The 17,022-nt window shown below is 43.3% G+C and overlaps 1 protein-coding gene across 2 annotated transcripts in view; it reads left to right on the top strand.

Annotated features, from left to right (window-relative positions):
* LDLRAD3 (low density lipoprotein receptor class A domain containing 3) overlaps window positions 1-17,022 on the top strand; it is a 285,547-nt gene that overhangs the window by 142,410 nt on the left and 126,115 nt on the right. The window contains exon 4 of one of the 2 annotated variants that reach the window (XM_015114486.3): window positions 13,182-13,313. In XM_015114486.3, coding sequence (XP_014969972.2) covers window positions 13,182-13,313 — 132 coding nt within the window. Of the gene's footprint in view, window positions 1-13,178; window positions 13,314-17,022 lie in introns of both variants that reach the window. The other variant, XM_001109580.5, reaches the window with a different exon arrangement.

Raw genomic sequence — 17,022 nt, 5'->3', positions numbered from 1 at the left:
GGAGTCTAATGACAACAATGTTAAATCTGTTTTTATTGTCCCACACGTCCCTGAGGATCTGTGAGTTTTTATTTTTTTTAATATTTTTGGGGGTGGGCGAGGGTTTCACTCCATCACCAAGGCTAGAGTGCAGTGATGTGATCATGGCTCACTGCAGGCTCAACTTTCTGAGCTCCAGTGAACCTCCCTCCTCAGCCTCTTGAGGAGCTGGGACCACAGGCATGCAGCACCATGCCTGGCTAATTTTTTTTTTTTTTTTTTGTAATTTTTGTAAAGGTGAGTTTTGATATGTTGCCCAGGTTGGTTTTAAACTCCTGAGCTCAAGTGATGCACCCGCCTCAGCCTCCCGAAGTGCTGGGATTACAGGTGTGAGCCACCACAGCAGAACTCTGTTCATTTTTTATCACTCCTTTTTCTTTTCATTGTTCATATTGGACAGTTTCTATTAATCTGTCTTCAAGTTCACTTACACTTTCATCTGTCATCTCCAGTCTGCTTTCAAGCCTGTATAGTGTTTTTTTTTTTAGTTGTTTAAATTTCAGTTACTGTGTCTTTCTATTCTGAAATTTCTTTTTGGTTTTCTTTATATCTTCTCTTTCTTTGCTGAGACTTTCTGTTTTTCCATTTGTTTTGAGAGTGTGTGTGATTGCTTATTAGAGTATTTATGTAACAGCTGCTATAAAATCTTCATCATATAACTTCAACATCTGTGTCATCTTGGCATTTCTCTGTTGATTGTCTTAACCCAAATGAATTGAGATTTTCTTGGTTCTTAATATGGCAAATAATTTTGGATTATATTCTGGATAGTTTCATTATTATGTATGACACTGTGGGTCTTATTTGAAGCCTAGGGGGAGTGCTTATATATGTGTTTTAGTAGGTAAATGACCTAGGCAGGTTAGGCCACAGGTTTCTACCAGCCCTTTGTGGGCTATGGTTACAGCCGTTTTCATGCTGTTTTTGCAGTGCTATTTGAATGTGTCCTGCCTGTGCCCTTACCAGTAGTTTGTGAGTTCAGTCTTTGATGTGCTGATTAGGACCAGGTCCATGTTCATGCAGCTTGTGGGGATCATCCCAGGAGTTCATAAACAGTTTTATGGGTTAGCTTTTCTGAGCTCCTCTCTCTTCTTAGTGTCTCTGGTTCTTTCCAGTTTCCTGGGGCTCCAAAAGGGAGAAAATACAGTAAACCCAGCACCATTTTGGTGATAGTTTAAATTTTGGTCTTATTCTCCATTTGGCCTGCTCCAAATTACCCTTTGCAGCTACTGTATGCATTCTCTTCAGGTTTTTAGGTGATATTCAGTGGGAAAGCTGGAGTGAGGTATGATGACTGCATCTGACCCGGAGCAGGAACTTCCATAAGCCAGTTTCAGCAGCACAAAAAGACAGTCTTCTGATGCGGTGCCAAGGAATACACATCACCAGTATGAGATCGTGCTGCCAAAAACATCCCACCTAAATCTGATCGAGTCTCTAAATCTAACCATTAGTTTACTGGAAATTCAGGGACAGGGGAATATGTTAATGACCCCAACAAAGGGGCATACTTTTAGATACAGAATGTGGGAAATTCTTCAAGACCCAGTTTCATTCATAAATAAACTCTAAGAAAAAACAGAGGAAAAGGAAACTTATAGATTGAAAGAGAGTAAAAGACAAATTAACCAAATGTGATGTGTGGACCGTATCTGAATGCTGATCATACAGATCGACTGTTAAAAAAATTGAGATACAGAAATTTAAATTGTGGTTTGATACTTGATATTAAGGCATTATTATTTATTTTTAATGTGTAAGAATGGTATTTTGTCTATTTTTTAAAGTCCTTATCTTTTAGAAATATATACTAAAGTATATAAAGAGATTATGTGCTATCTGGGATGCACTTCAAGCCAATTCCATCAGGGATTGAAACAAAATGGTCAGTGAGTTGATAATTGTTAAACCCATGGAATTCAATAAACCAGTCTCTATTTTTGTATATGTTTGAAATTTTCCATAATGAAATGGTGAGAAGAAATAAATAGAAGTTAAAGAAGTGGTTCTGTCTGGTGATGTCTTGACTTTAACAAAAATAACTAGAGAGTTATATTTTTAAAGAACTTTGGTTTGCAGACATGTGTTTTCCAGGTGTAGCATTCATTTTGCACTCAGGAGTGCAGATAAGCAAAAACCCAGTATATATAATTCTTTTTTTTTTTTTTTCCCCAAAAAGGGTCTTGTTCTCATTGTCTAGGCTGGAGGGCAGTAGTATGCACACAGCTCACTGCAGCCTTGACTTCCGAGGCTCAGGTGATTCTTCCACCTCAGCCACCCAAGAGTATCTGGGACTTCAGGCGCACACTACCACACCAGGCTAAATTTTTTTTGTATTTTTAGTAGTGTCGGAGTTTTACCTTGTTCCCCAGGCTAGTGTCGAATTCCTAGCCTCAAGAAATCCACCCTGCTTGGCCTCCCAAAGGGCTGGGATTACAGACATGAGCCACTGCACCCAGCCAAATTAAAAAAAAAAAAATTTTTTTTGTAGAGATGGGGTTTTGCCATGTTGCCCAGGCTGGTCTTGAACTCCTGAACTCAAGCTAACTGCTTGCCTTGGCCTCCCAAAGTGCTGGGATTACAGGTGTGAGCCACCGCACCCAGCCCCTCAAAACCAGTATTTTCTTTTAGAGCTTCACAAGGCTGAGATTTTTGCCCTTTGACTGTTTTTCCTTTCTGCTTTTTGCCGTTTGGCCTCTTTCTTCCGCTGTCCTCACACATTCTGGGCTGGAGGTGAAACCCTGGGTTGGCTGGCAGCACAGCTCTCACCCCAGTCCTCATTCAGTAAGGATGAGGACTCCAGCCAAGAACTGAAATGGCAGGGTGTCTGGGGACCACGATTGAAAATTGAGTCAAGCTGATGATCTTCTGCTACAGCTTTTAGTGTAGTTGTGCCCAGAAAAACCACTGTGTCCTGGACTGTATCTCCCACTGATGACAAATTTTTGCCTGAATTCTGAGCACCACTGAATCATTTAGCTAGTATGTCTGTGTTTTTGTGCACAGAGCTCCACACTGCTGGCATATTTCTGTAGCTCTATTCATGTCAATCCAGATGAGAGTCCCCGTTTCCTCTTCACCCCTCAGCCAATTCATCAGTTGTAGCCTCAGAAAGCTGTGTCTTTTATTGGGTAGACTAGCCGAGCTAAAAGTGTCAACAGGAGAATTTTTCCTCCCAGTACTCCAAAGCTACATCATCAGGGTCTCCTTGAAGACTCTTATGTGACTGGTTTCCTTTGGAAATCTTTCTGGTTTGCCAAGGCTGGGCTGGGTCATCCTCCGGTGTGTTCTCAGACCATACGGGACCTTCTTCAAACAAATGTCACCTCATCAGAGAGGCCTTCCATAACCACCCTATGAAAAATGACCCCTCTCATCTCCAGTCTCCCACTCTGTTTCTGTCCCCTGCTTCATCCTTCTCCACTCTTACTGTCTTCCCTACTACACTGTGACAGCCATGAGATGGTATTATAGTGTGGCTCACAGCTATATTCCCAGTGCCACGTATATTGTCAGGCTCAGCCTTAGCAAGCGACAAACATATACTGAATAAATGGTATTTCTCATGCTTTCTCGTAACGGCGTATTGACTTGCCTGTATAGTATACAAACTTTCAGGGCGCATGAACTGCTTGGCTGACAGTTACTGAGCACTTACCTTGTATATGGCCTGTTTCTACATGCTTTACGTGGATGATCTCATTTTAGGTAGCTAGTATTATTACCTGCTTTTCATAGATAAGGGAACAGAGACATAGAAAGGATAAGTAACTTGCCCATACTCACACACTTAGTAAGTGGCATAGTTGAGGTATCAACCTAGGCAGTATAAATACAGAGCCTAAGCTTTTAACTGTTACATGAATGTGTGTTCCCAATACATTTTTTTTTTTTAAATGGAGTCTTGCTCTGTCGCCAGGTTGGAGTGCAGTAGCACGATCTCGGCTCACTGCAATCTCCACCTCCTGGGTTCAAGCAATTTTCTTGTCTCAGACTCCGAGTAGCTGGGATCATAGGCGCGTGCCACCATGCCCAGCTAATTTTTGCCCAATACATATTTTTTAGAAACAGGGTTTTGCTCTGTTGCCCAGGCTAGAATGCAGTGGTACAATCATAGCTCACTGTACCTTAAACACCTGGGTTCAATTGATACTCCCATCTCAGCCTCTTAAGTAGATAGAAATACAGGTGCATGCTACCTTGCCTGGCTAATCTTTAAACTTTTTTTTTTTTTATTTTAAGAGAAGGGGTCTTGCTATGCTGCCTTGAATGGTCTCGAACTCCTAGCCCCAAGCTGTCCTCTCATTTCAGCAACCTGAAGTGCTGGGACTATAGGCTTGAGCCATCATGCCTGGCTAATAATTATTATAATAAACATTTATTGAGCACCTACTGTGGCCCACATGCTATTTTCCATGCTTTGCTCATTTAATTTTTATAAAAGTTTATGACAAGACATTATTTTTATCCTCACTTTACAGATGAGGACATTGAGGCTTGGAGAAGTTGAATAATTTTTCCAACATCATATAGCTGGTGAAGTGGTAGGCTGAAATTTGAGCCCAGGTGGACTTCACACCTTCACTTCTAACCACTACAGCAAAATGTGTGCTTGGAATTGTCAGCTGGGGCAGATCATAAAAAGTTGAGATTATAAAAGGTTATATATTATACTCAGTGAGAAGCAGTTGATACTGAGCTGATGCAGGATGAGGAGAGGAAGAAGGTCACATGACTGGAGACTGGGGAACTGGGACATGGTGGCACTTTCATAGCAGTAAGACCACAGGAAGAGGCAGAGGTTAGGAGCAGAGGGGACAATGTCAGTTTCAGATCTGCAGAGTTTGAGGTGAGAGGGTATTCAGGCAGAGGAACCCATGAGGCAGCAGGAGAAAGATGTTTGTTTCTGGGGGAAGGTTTAGGGAGCTATCCACAGAAAGGTGGTAATTGAAGCAGTGATACTGGACTTGTTCCCTGGAAAAGGCAGGGTTGGGTGTTGGACAGGAGATAACCATGCCCAGGAAGCCTTTACCGATGAGGAAGAAACAGACTGCCATTAGCAATGACTCTTGAGTTCTGGCAGTGGCCCCTTGCACTGACTCTAGAGGAGTTTTGAAAATTAAAATCCTCTGAGTCCTTAGAGCCTGAGGAAAAGGGAAGCAAGACTGAAATATTTTTGCCTCTTGCCTGCTTGCCCAGCCTGGCGGCCCTTTCCTCTCCTGCAGACACAGAAGAAGTTCCATGTGCAGAATGCGGCTGCACATAGGCTGTGTTCTGTCTTGGAGGGGGAAAGGCTGCAGAGGCTGGGGGACCTGGTAGCCTTGGGGCTGGGAGAGGCCCACAGGACCTGTTGAGCAGACTTTGGAAGGAGGAACTCACAGGTGTCCATAGGCAAGCCGAGGTCAAGGCAGCGAGCATTTTCCAAGTCACAAAGGGTACAGGACTTGTTGCCGGGATAATTTGCAGGGAGACTGCTTCAGCGGGCTCTGGTTTCCTGGAGCCAGGCGCCCTCTATCCTGGAGAAGAGAAGGTCTCAGTGCAGCTCCCTCTCCGTCAATTGCCTGGTTTCCAGGGACATTGGGGCTGGTAATACAAGGACCGGGTGGAGGCTGTGAGGTTGGGAAGTGAGTGGTGACCACCGCAGGCTGGAGGAGCCGATGGGAATTGTGGGGGCTAATGACAAGGAGTTTCTCATTTATGTGTTTTGTCAAGACCCTTTGAGGTAGGAGGGGAGCCGACTTCACAGACTTTAAATGAGTTAAAGAGTACATTTCCTAAGTCCTCCTGTAGACAGATTGCTTCATTTCCTGTCTTGAAGCCAGTCAGTTGCTTTTGGGAGACCACAGTGGTCCCTCGGTCCTATCTTTTAGATGTGGTGGAAGTAAACCCTGCCAGTTTAATTAACCACTAAGCGGTTCCCTTCACTCCTGCCTCCCTCCCCCCCTCTGCCAGAGAGAGACAAGTTCTTTCTCCTGAGTATTGTGGCTTGGGAAATAGAGCTTTAGAACCCTGTGTTTTTTGGGGGTAATAATAACCAAGGAGCTTTTGAGCCTGTGATTCAGTTTTTGAAGTCGACTCTGCAGACAATTTTCTCCACCCCTAGTGAAATAAATATTGTAAAATACAATGTTCCTCTCCCCAGTTAACTGAGTAACATAATACATTTCTCAGTGACTGGTAAGCCGCAACAAGGATGAAGAAAACAAACATTTGGAGCACATTAAATATGGCTAAACGATACTGAAACATAACATCCCAGAGGATGAAATGTTTCCTGGTCCATTTATGATCTGTTCATTGAGCATTTACTATTTCCAGGGTCCTGGACCAGGCCCCATGGGACCACAGAAACCCCTAAGACTTGTCCACCATAGTCCCAAATACAATCATTCTGAAATCTGGCTGAGCCAAATAAATAGCTGCAGAGGCTTTGGAAGAAATGTAGTGAAATCTGAGCTGTCTGGGGTCTTTGGAGAGATCTGCCACTCTGGTTAAGTCTGTCTGCTTAATAACTGAATATTTATGCCTTTCAACACCAGCAACAGGAATCTCTCTGAGATGTATCGAATCTTGGCTTTGTCAAAATGTACCTTTTTTGGTAGTAGCACAGGGTCATTCTTAGGAACATTAATTTTTAGACCAGGCTATAATACAGGGCTGCCTTTGGCTCCTTTTTAGAACTTTTTTATTAGTCTCTTTTGGAACTATCGTAGGCTGTTGTGCTTTTGGAATTCTTTTAAAAATACCTTTATTTTTATTTTTTAAATGTATGCATATATATGGAGTACAGGAGAAATTTTGTACATACATATAACGCATGATGTGATCAAGTCAGGGTATTTAGGTGCCCATTACTCAAGTGCAGTACACTTTTTTTAAGTATATTCACCCGACTCTGGTTTCCTTGTATCTCACTGTATGTTTGTATTCTTTAATCCACTTCTCTTCATCTCTTTATCTTCCTCCCTTCCCCCTACTCACCCTTCCCCGTCTCTGTTACCTATTTTTCCACTCTCTACTGCCATGTGATTAAATTTTTAGCTTTTGGAATTCTTGAGGTTGCTTTTTAGAGCTTTTCTGTCCCCTTCTCTGGTTGTCAGTTTTTATTTCTTGCTGCCAGTTTGTCTACAAGGCAGCAAATGACATCCCCTCTCCCTTTTTATTTGCTTTGTCCTTGGGAGCCGGTATGCAGAACTTGTTGGAATTTACATAAATGGAGAAGGCATAGACCCTGAGAGAGGTGATGGCTGGAGCCCTTTTCCTTGAGGAAGCTCCTGGCACTTTCAAGGCATGCACATTGTGATGTATATTTTGATGGTTGGGAGGTGTTTTTCTCTAGCTTGCTGCTGGGTTTGGGCTGTGTTCCTCTACCATCCTCTACTTCTGTTTTTCTGCCCTGCAAAGGATGGGGGAGATTACACTGTGTTTTATGAGGAGTCATTGACGAGGAGGAATGCTAGGTGTGGTTGTATACAAGGATATAGCTGTCTCTTGAGCAACTATGCCCCTGAGTGTGAAAGATACTAAATATTAAGAGGTGTTTGTGGACCAGGGAGAACTTTATGATGGGAGAGTAAAAGGGAAGGAAAGTGAATGCTCACTGAAACATTTCTGCTAGACTAGACGTTGAAAAATGTTTAGTGAGGTTTCTCAAACATACTGAAAAGGAAAAGTAAAGTAAAATGAACACCTGCATTCCCAACATCCAGTTTCAAAAATGTATCACCATGTTGCTGTATTTGCTTCAGAATTTTAAAATAATAAAATATTACCAAATATAATTAGAAATCTCCAGCCATATCCCTTTGGGATCTTCTCTTCTCTCCAGAGGCATCCATTGCCCCGGACGTGGGGTTGTTTATTCCCATTCAAGTTTTTTTTTTTTTTTCTTTCCGTATGTGTATTTTTTAATCCTGCTATGACAAGTAGCATTCTCTTGCGTGGGTAACTTGTTATGAATGGTATGTAGTACAGGACATAACCTACTACTGACACAGGATTTTTGTGGGCCACTTTGCCAGTTGGGTACCTCCACAGGCAGTGACGCTCCCCGCCCCGCCTGGGCCCTACTCCACCCCAGGTTTGCTGCTGGAGGCACCCTGCCCATTCAGCCCACCCGTGTTATAGGTTGTACCCGTGTTCAGTAGTTCCTGAGCTCTTGTCCCATGTCCAAGAAGAATGAGGGTATGCTGAGAATTCAAAGGGTGAGTGGGGGTGGAGAATAATTTTATTGAGTGATAGAACAGCTCTTAGTTGAGAGGGAATGCAGGGGTGGTTTTCTCTCCCAGTGTGCCTGGGTCCAGGGCTTTTTATGGACTCAGAATGGGGAGTCCATGGTAATTGGTTTGTGACTATGCAAAAAAGGTTCAAGTGAAGACACCACTCAAAGGTGGGCATGACAGTGTAGAAAACCAATTAGGAAAGGGTAGGTGTATGTAAAATAAGTGATGGTGGGGATCCATCAGAGGAAAGTGCACCAAACAGGAAGGCAGTTTCTCAGTCTGGTCCATGGATTTGACTTGTAGCTTGGCTTTCAGGCTTTAAACTGTCTTTGGCTTGGAGGTGGGGTTTCACTGGGGACCCACCCCTGTCTGCCCAGGCATTTGTCTGCTTCCTGGTACCATCACTGCTTGCTTTTCTCCCTCACCATTGTATTTGTAGGATTTATCCATCTTGACACCAGTTCATTCATTTTTCACTACAATACAGCATCAGTTGAGGCACTATGGCCCTATTTTGCCTAACACCAGCTTTTGTACATAAAGTTGTATTAGAATGTAGTATGCCCTTCATTTACAAATTGCCTATGGCTGCTTTGCAACACAATAGCCAAGTTGAGTCATTACAACAGAGACAAAAGACCAAACAGCTGCCAAAACCTACAATATTTACTATCTGGCCCTTGATAGGACCAGTTAACCAGTCCTAGCATTGTAACAGTATAACACATTGTGTCTGTTCTCTTGTAAGTAAACATTTGAGCCACTTCCTTTTCTTTCTTTCTTTCTTTCCTTCTTTCTTTCTTTCTTTCTTTCTTTCTTTCTTTCTTTCTTTCTTTCTTTCTCCCTTTCTTTCTCTCTCTCTCTCTTTCTTTCTCTTTCTTTTTTTCTTTCTTTCCTTTCTTTCTTTCTTTCTTTCTTTCTTTCTTTCTTTCTTTCTTTCTTTCTTTCTTTCTTTCTTTCTTTCTTTCTTTCTTTCTCTCTCTCTCTCTCTCTCCCTCCCTTCCTTCCTTCCTTCCTTCCTTCCTTCCTTCCTTCCTTCCTTCCTTCCTTCCTTCCTTCCTTCTTTTCTTTCTTTCTTTCTTTCCTTTTTTTTTTTTTTGAGACAGGGTCTTATTCTGTCACCCAGACTGGAGTGCAGTGGCACAGACTCAGCTGACTTCAACCTCTGCCTCTCAGGCTCAAGCGATACTCCTGTCTCAGCCTCCCAAGTAGCTGGGATTATAGGTGTGCGCCACTACCACCTAGCTAATTTTTGTATTTTTAGTAGAGACAGGGTTTCACCATGTTGGCCAGGCTGGTCTTGAACTCCTGACCTCAAATGATCCACCCACCTCAGCCTCTTAAAGTGCTGGGATTACAGGCGTGAGCCACCGTGTCTGGCCCGTTTGAGTCCTTTCTGATTTTTTAATTTTACAAATAATGATTTCAGTAAACATTTTTGTTTCTTCAAGACTCTTGCAATGGCTCATACCTGTAATGGGAACACTGTGGGAGGATTGCTTGAGGCCAGGAGATTTGAGACCAACCTGAGCTACATAGTAAGAACCCTGTCTCTCCAAAACGTTAAATAATTAGCCAGGCATAGTGGTATATGCCTGCAGTCCTGGCTACTCAGGAGGCTGAGGTGGGAGGATCGCTTGAGCTCAGGAGTTTAAGGCTACAGTGAGGTGTGATTACACCACTCCACTGCAGTCAGTGACTGAGACCCCGTTTCTTAAAAAGGAAGAAAACAGAGTCTTTCTAGAGCAGAGTATATAGCTGCAAGTGAAATTACTGGGCCATGCTATGTACACCATAGGCTTTACTATTACTGAATGGGCCTCCCAGGTGGACGTACCAATTTACACCCCCGCTTATAGTTTATGAGACTTCCTCTCCCTCCACATTCTTGCCAATGACCTGGTACTTTAAGACCTTGAGTGTGGTAAGTCTCAGGCATAGTGGCACGTCATCACTAGTGACAGTATACGTTATTTCACGTTTTTACTGACCATTTGCTGTTCCTCCTATGTCAGTTGCCTGATTACATCCTTGGCCCTTTTTTTCTATTGAGTTGTCTTTTCCTTTTTGATTTTCGAGAGTTCTTTACATATTCTGGCTACTAGTATTTTGGGTTCTATTCATTAAAACCAATCTGTGACTGTGACTTGGTTTTTAAACGTACATACGCATACTTATAATAGACATGTAATATGTATGTAGACATATACACGTATGTGACTTTTTTCCTTGGAAACTTTGAGAGGTTGAAAGGGTCTGAGACTGAAGGAAAAGTAAGTAGATGACATTGGTTTCAGCAAGGATGACTCTGCACAGCTTTCCCCGTCAGGAGGTTTATATAAGCTTGTGAACACTGCATCTTGGAGCACTTAGAATGCCTTTCCCAGGCTGTCTGAGTGAGCTGATGGTTACTGATGTTTTGGTTGCATAGATGTGACCCACAAGGTCCGAGAGAAGCCGAAGGTCACCATGGTGGGATGTTGATGGACACAAGGGTTTGGAGAGCTGCCTTGGACAAAAACCAAACGTGATTTGTGGTTTTGGATTTCTCCATCTTGGTTTTGGCTGAAGATAGACCTTGGTTTTGGCTTGATCCAGTTGAGCCATTCTCTGGCCCACAGCGATGTCAATAATTAAAACTTCAATTTTCAGGCCAGACCACTTTTGTTTGACTTTACATCATTGGTCCATCATCCTCAACACTGAAAGCACTGGCTTCCTCCATTCCCCCCACCTCTTCTGACCTTTCGGATCAAACTTTTGGAATTGAATAGTTAAAATAAGAAAGTCTTCAGTTCCTCAGATTTAGATAGTGCTATGAAGTTAACCAAGTCCTTGCAGCTATGATCTCTGTGTGTTCACAATAGCTCAGTGAAGTGTAGGGAGAAGACAGATCACAACTGCCATCTTGCTGTTGAGGACCGCAGAGAGACGCTGGAGCTGGTGTGGCTCTGATCCTGTAGCAACGTAGCAATCTTCTGTGCTGGGCCTGGCGTCCATTCTGGTGCTGTACCCACCACATGCAATGCAGGTGCCGACTCAGTTCATTCCCCGAGATCCGGGATGACCCCTCTTCATCATTACAGATGTTGCTCCTCGTGGGAGGACCACACTCTGTAGGACCGAGATTTACATAATGAGGGGAACGAGTGTAACATTCCCTGAGCCTGTGCTACATGTCAGACTGGGCACTGTACGTTTTCCCATGGATATCATCTGATGCTCAGATTAATGCTGTAAGTAGCAGGATCAGCTGCTTGGTCTGTGGCTGGCGTAGCCATACAGGGCCAGTGCTTAGCTGAGAAGGGGACCATGCTTGGTTTTACGTTCTGCTCTTGCCATCTTGAGTTCTTAAAATAATTTTTGACAGCAGATCCCACATTTTCAGCAGGCACTGGACCTCACAAATCATGTAGAGGGTCCTGTCCACAGATAAAGCAGCTGAGACTCAGAGAAGTGAGGTCATTTGCCCAAGATTAATAAGTGGCAGAGCTGGGATTGGAGTCATTTCTACTTGGCTGATTCAGTTACTGAAAACAGAGCCCTGGAATGAACCTTGTTTGAATTTTACTGCAAGTAAATTGTACCATAGAAATACTGGTTTTCTGTGGAGATTTGCTGTTGTGTTGTTAAATAGTTTTGTGCTGACCTTGTACTGGCTGGTTGTCACACTTCTTCTTAAGGGGAGGGCGCAGATCTGTCATTTCTTTTGAGGTCTCAGAAGGTGCCCAGAATAGGAGCCTCATGGAGGAGCTGCTCGGAAAGTGGTCACTGACCAACTAGGTTCATCGGCTTTTTTGTTTGCAAAGAAGAAATTGAGGCTACTCGGTTTACCTTAGTGAGTCATAAGGAATAAGTGAGGAATTAAAAGGCTGCTGCGTAGTTAGAGAACTGGAAGCATCCTATACAGCTGTGGGATCAGATCCTGTCATTACTTCCCCAGTGGCAGAGAGGTGTCAATCCCTGCCTCAGCTACTCCTTCTGTCCTGGCTTTGCTCCCTGTGTCTCTTATGCTACCAGCCGTTCACTCTTGCCTCCTCCAGGATATGTGCATGAGGTTCAGGTTTTGCCCAGACCCCTCAGTGTCTGCTGGCCAGCCTTCAAGTTGACCATTTCAGGTGAGGCATTGAGAGCGTGGGGGTGGAGAGTGGCAAAATAGATAACAGAGACCAGAGACTTGGAAGGGTGAGTTCGGGGAAGGGAGGATGATAAAGAGATGAAGAGAAGTGGGTTAAAGGATACAAACACAGTGAGATAAAAAGAAACCAGAGTAGGGTGAATATACTTAACAAAAAAGTACCGCACTTGGGTAATGGGCACCTGAATACCCTGACTTGATCACATCATGCCTTATGTATATGTAACAGAATTGATCACATCATGCCTTATATATATGTAACAAAATTTGCATAAATAAAAAAACAAAAATAGAAAAAAAAATTTTAAAGAATTCCAAAAGCACAACAGCCTAGGATAGTTTAAAAAGAGACTAGAAAGTTCTAAAAAGGAGCCAAAGGCAGCCCTGTATTATAGCCTGGTCTAAAAATTAATGTTCCTGAGAATGACCCTGTGCTGTCACTAAAAAAGGTAAATGTTGACGAAACCAAGATTCAGTACATCTCAGAGAGATTCCTGTTGCAGGTGTTGAAAGGCATAAATATTCAGTTATTAAGCAGACTGACTTAACTGGAGTGGCAGAGCTCTCCAAAGACCCCCAAGAAGTTTTAGAATGAGGCAGAGTAAGTCTTGTTTCCAGGTTTGGCTGGCCAGTCTTCCAGGATGGGCTTTGAGTGTGTCAGCTTAGAAGATAAACTTACTGCTTCCTGAGCGGGACACACCCCAGGCTGGAAGACGTTCCACGGTCCCCAAGGGGACTTGCTGGCCTCCCTGGTCATGTGCTATGTTTTCCCTCCACAGCAGCAAACCCTCTACTTTGCTCCACCGCCCGCTACCACTGCAAGAACGGCCTCTGTATTGACAAGAGCTTCATCTGCGATGGACAGAATAACTGTCAAGACAACAGTGATGAGGAAAGCTGTGAAAGTTCTCAAGGTAGGAACCTCTCAAGCTCTAAAAAGATCATTGCGACACCAAACTGCAGTGACGGAACACACTAACACACTGAAAGGCAGAAAGCAACATCCGTCCCCGCTTCCAAACACAATAGCTATGTTTTTGCACTTGGCCTTGCGATCCTTGTACAGGTAGGTACCCGTGTTTACATGGCTTTAACTGCAACACACCTACCATTTTGTATTTTGTATTGTTCCTGAATTAAATATCATCTATACATTTCTCTTCAAAACTGTAAGATGCCCCAACTGTATTACATACTGTCACGTTGCCCTACTGTGGTTTTCTGAGGCACTGCCTTGTTGGGGCAGTCCAGGTTGTTTCTTTCCCTTGAATGACTTCTTTGGGATAAACTCCCCAGAGTGGGATGTCTGCACAGGTGTGCGTTACACCTCAGCATGCAGCTGTTTGTTTGTTTGTCTTTTAGTTTACATTGCTGACATCATTGTGCGTGTCGGTTTTACAGTTTTACTGTACTATCACAGACATTCACAGGCATCACAACTGCTGCCCTATTTTTTTTTTCTCCATTTTTGCTAATTTGGTAGTCATAGAATGACAGCCTCCCAAAATGCTTTCATTTGCATTTCTCAGATTGTGAGCAGAGTTCACGTTTTCCCCCCTCATGTTTGTTTACTGCTTCGTTTCCTTTTTTGGGAATTGCCTCCTTGTGTCTGTGCTCTTGATTTGGGGCTGTTTCATGGAAGCTGAAGGATGCAGCTGGAGGACGAGCTTTGTTAGGGAGTCTGAGGAGGACACAATGGGGTAAGGTCATGTCCTCCCTTGTTAAAACTGACCGGGTACATTTCTTTACTCGTGGACTCTTTTTTTAGTATTTCTTCAGTGATTAGAAACACTAAGATTTAAAATGCACATCTGTTTTAAGGCATCCGAAAGAATATATATTTCTAATGTTATAAACTGATAGATATCATCTGTATGTAATCTTTCCTTTTTTCACTTAGTATTATGTTGCTGTGATTCACCTGTATTCTTGTTTGTTGTTGGAGATTGTTTGTCTTGACTGATGTTCAGTGTTCCACTGTATGATTGTACCATAGTTTCTATATCTAATAAAAGTGTAAAAAGAAAAGTAAGAGAAAGATGGTTAACTGCTTAGCTGGTGAACTCATATATTGGGAGGTAGGATAGATGATGGATAAGTTCCATGTGGTTAGGTGTAGGTTATTTTCAAGGTCCTAGCTTTTATTTTGATTGGTGTTATTAAAAATGAATGACTGAACGAACAGATGGTCATACGTAACCACTGGTAAGAGTGGGCCACAAACCAAGGATTATGGTCAATCCAAATCTATATGCCTGCGGTCCACAGGAAAGAAAAGACAAAAATGTGTATTGGCAAAGACTTTGCTAAGATTTGTGCAGAGAACAGCTGTGGGAAGCGAGTCTTGGAGAGAATTAGCTTCTGATTGTCTCTGCCTGGAAAATGCCCTTCTTGGGTCAACCCTTCACAGGGGTTCTCAAAGTATAATCCTCAGTCCAGGAACATCAGCATCACATGAGAACTCAGGAAATGCAGTTGTTCAGTTCCCATTCCAGATCTGCTAAATCAACTGGCGAGGGTGGGCCCAGCCATCTGTGTTTTACTTAACAAGCCCTCAAGGTGATTCTAATGCACACTGAAGGCTGAGCTCCACCATTCTTCACTCACCTTAGAGAGGTTTATAATCCTGCCATTTGCCTAGAAATTTCCAAACTTCTGACTGAATGCAATGTATTGGTGGCCTGTATACCAGATCAAATTTTTATAAAACCAAACATGCCAATGTCTTGCCAGTGATGGACACGAAATAGGGAAGAAGAATACAAAATCAAGTAAGTATTAGCATAGATAGGAAGGATTGGGGAACATTTTCTATGGAGATTATTTCTTACATAGTTTCTTTTTTTGGTTGAGGGCAGGATGGAGGCTTGCTCTGTCGCCCAGGCTGGAGTGCAGTGGTGTGATCTTGGCTCATTGCAACCTCTGCCTCCTGGGTTCAAGTGATTCTCCTGCCTCAGCCTCCTGAGTAGCTGGGACTATAGGCGTGCACCACCACGCCCAGCTAATTTTTGTATTTTTAAGAGATGGCGTTTCACCATGTTGGCCAGGATGGTCTTGATCTCTTGACCTTGTCATCTGCCCACCTCGGCCTCCCAAAATGCTGGGATTACAGGCGTGAGCCACTACGCCCAGCCTATACAGTTTCTTAAGTGTATATGTATCCTGGACTCACTTACTCATAGCACCCTAAGATGTTCAGTGAAAAGGCTCCCAAGTGTAAGATGTGGAGGTTAGGCCTGTCAGTGGTTTGGGCAACACCCTCTTCTGTGCCCTTCCCAGTGTTTTACTGAAGTGGATTTTTGCTTGCCGTTAAGAAGAATGGTGGATCTCTCTATAGGCTCTTTAAAGCTCCGATTTTTTAAAGTTCTGCTTTTCTCTCTCTCCATATTCCACGTCTCATAAATATGAGGTTTATGGAGAAAGTTAGTGGTGGACACATACACATGAAGCCCAACTCTTGACAGATAACCTTCTTTAGAATCGCAGCTTTGTGCCTTCCTTAGCCAGAGGGCATCCCCTTAGCAAATAAGCTACATATGCACATGCTCCCAGAAAATAAGGCCCACCAGGTGATTGGTGACACCTGTCAGTTTCATGGTATAACAGCCACCCCACAAGGTGGCCACTTGTGGAAGGCATTGCTGGGAGCTACCCAAGAAAAGAGTAACAAGAAAAGGACGTGTGCCCATGTTGCCTCTCCAATCCCGCCGAACCTGTGTCATGGCATTGTGCTCAGTACCTCGTGGATTTGCTAAGTGCTGAAGACTAGATAAGACTTCTTAGTAGCGTGTTGTTATTAATGCTGTGTTTTAATTTGCACCCTATGTGATATTGCACCGTATAGGATTTTAAGTTACATGAGTTCAGATATCTACGATCTATTAAAATAATAACAACAAGTATTATTATTATTGTTTAAATTGAGTAGAAAGTTCCATCATTTCCTCAGTGGGAATCTGCCCTGCAGTGAGTGTGAGATGGGAGACAGATCTGGAGTTCCCTTAGCTGTCTGCAATTCTACAGCCTCGTCCCTCATAGGGTGTACATATCTCCCTGCCCTGAGTGAGACTCTGGTATTGAGAGTGTGTTTTCTTGTATCATGTAACCTCTATGTCCAAACCGACTAACTCATTTTGGTGCTTGACCAAAGGAACCTCAGTGCATCAGTGCTATGGGAAAACTGACCCACACTGAGCTCCATGCAGTATTTTCCTGAAGAATCTCAGAGATATTTTGACTAGACAAAATATTGCCCTATGCCACACAGGATTTGACCCACTGTCATCTTATTTTTTTTTAATTTTTTATTTTTTTGAGACAAAGTCTCGCTCTGTTGCCCAGGCTGGAGTGTAGTGGCGTGATCTCGGCTCAGTGCAAGCTCCACCTCCCGGGTTCATGCCATTCACCTGCCTCAGCCTCCTGACTAGCTGGGACTACAGGTGCCCACCACCATACCCAGCTAATTTTTTGTATTTTTAGTAGAGACAGGGTTTCACCGTGTTAGCCAGGATGGTCTCGATCTCCTGACCTCGTGATCTGCCTGCCTTGGCCTCCCAAAGTGCTGGGATTACAGGCGTGAGCCACCGCACCCGGCTGACCCACTGTCATCTTAACAATACCTTT

This window comes from Macaca mulatta, chromosome 14 (assembly GCF_049350105.2).
Source record: "Macaca mulatta isolate MMU2019108-1 chromosome 14, T2T-MMU8v2.0, whole genome shotgun sequence".
NCBI lineage: Eukaryota > Metazoa > Chordata > Mammalia > Primates > Cercopithecidae > Macaca > Macaca mulatta.
Note: the sequence above shows the minus strand (reverse complement) of the source record. Positions and strands in the feature narration are given on the sequence as shown.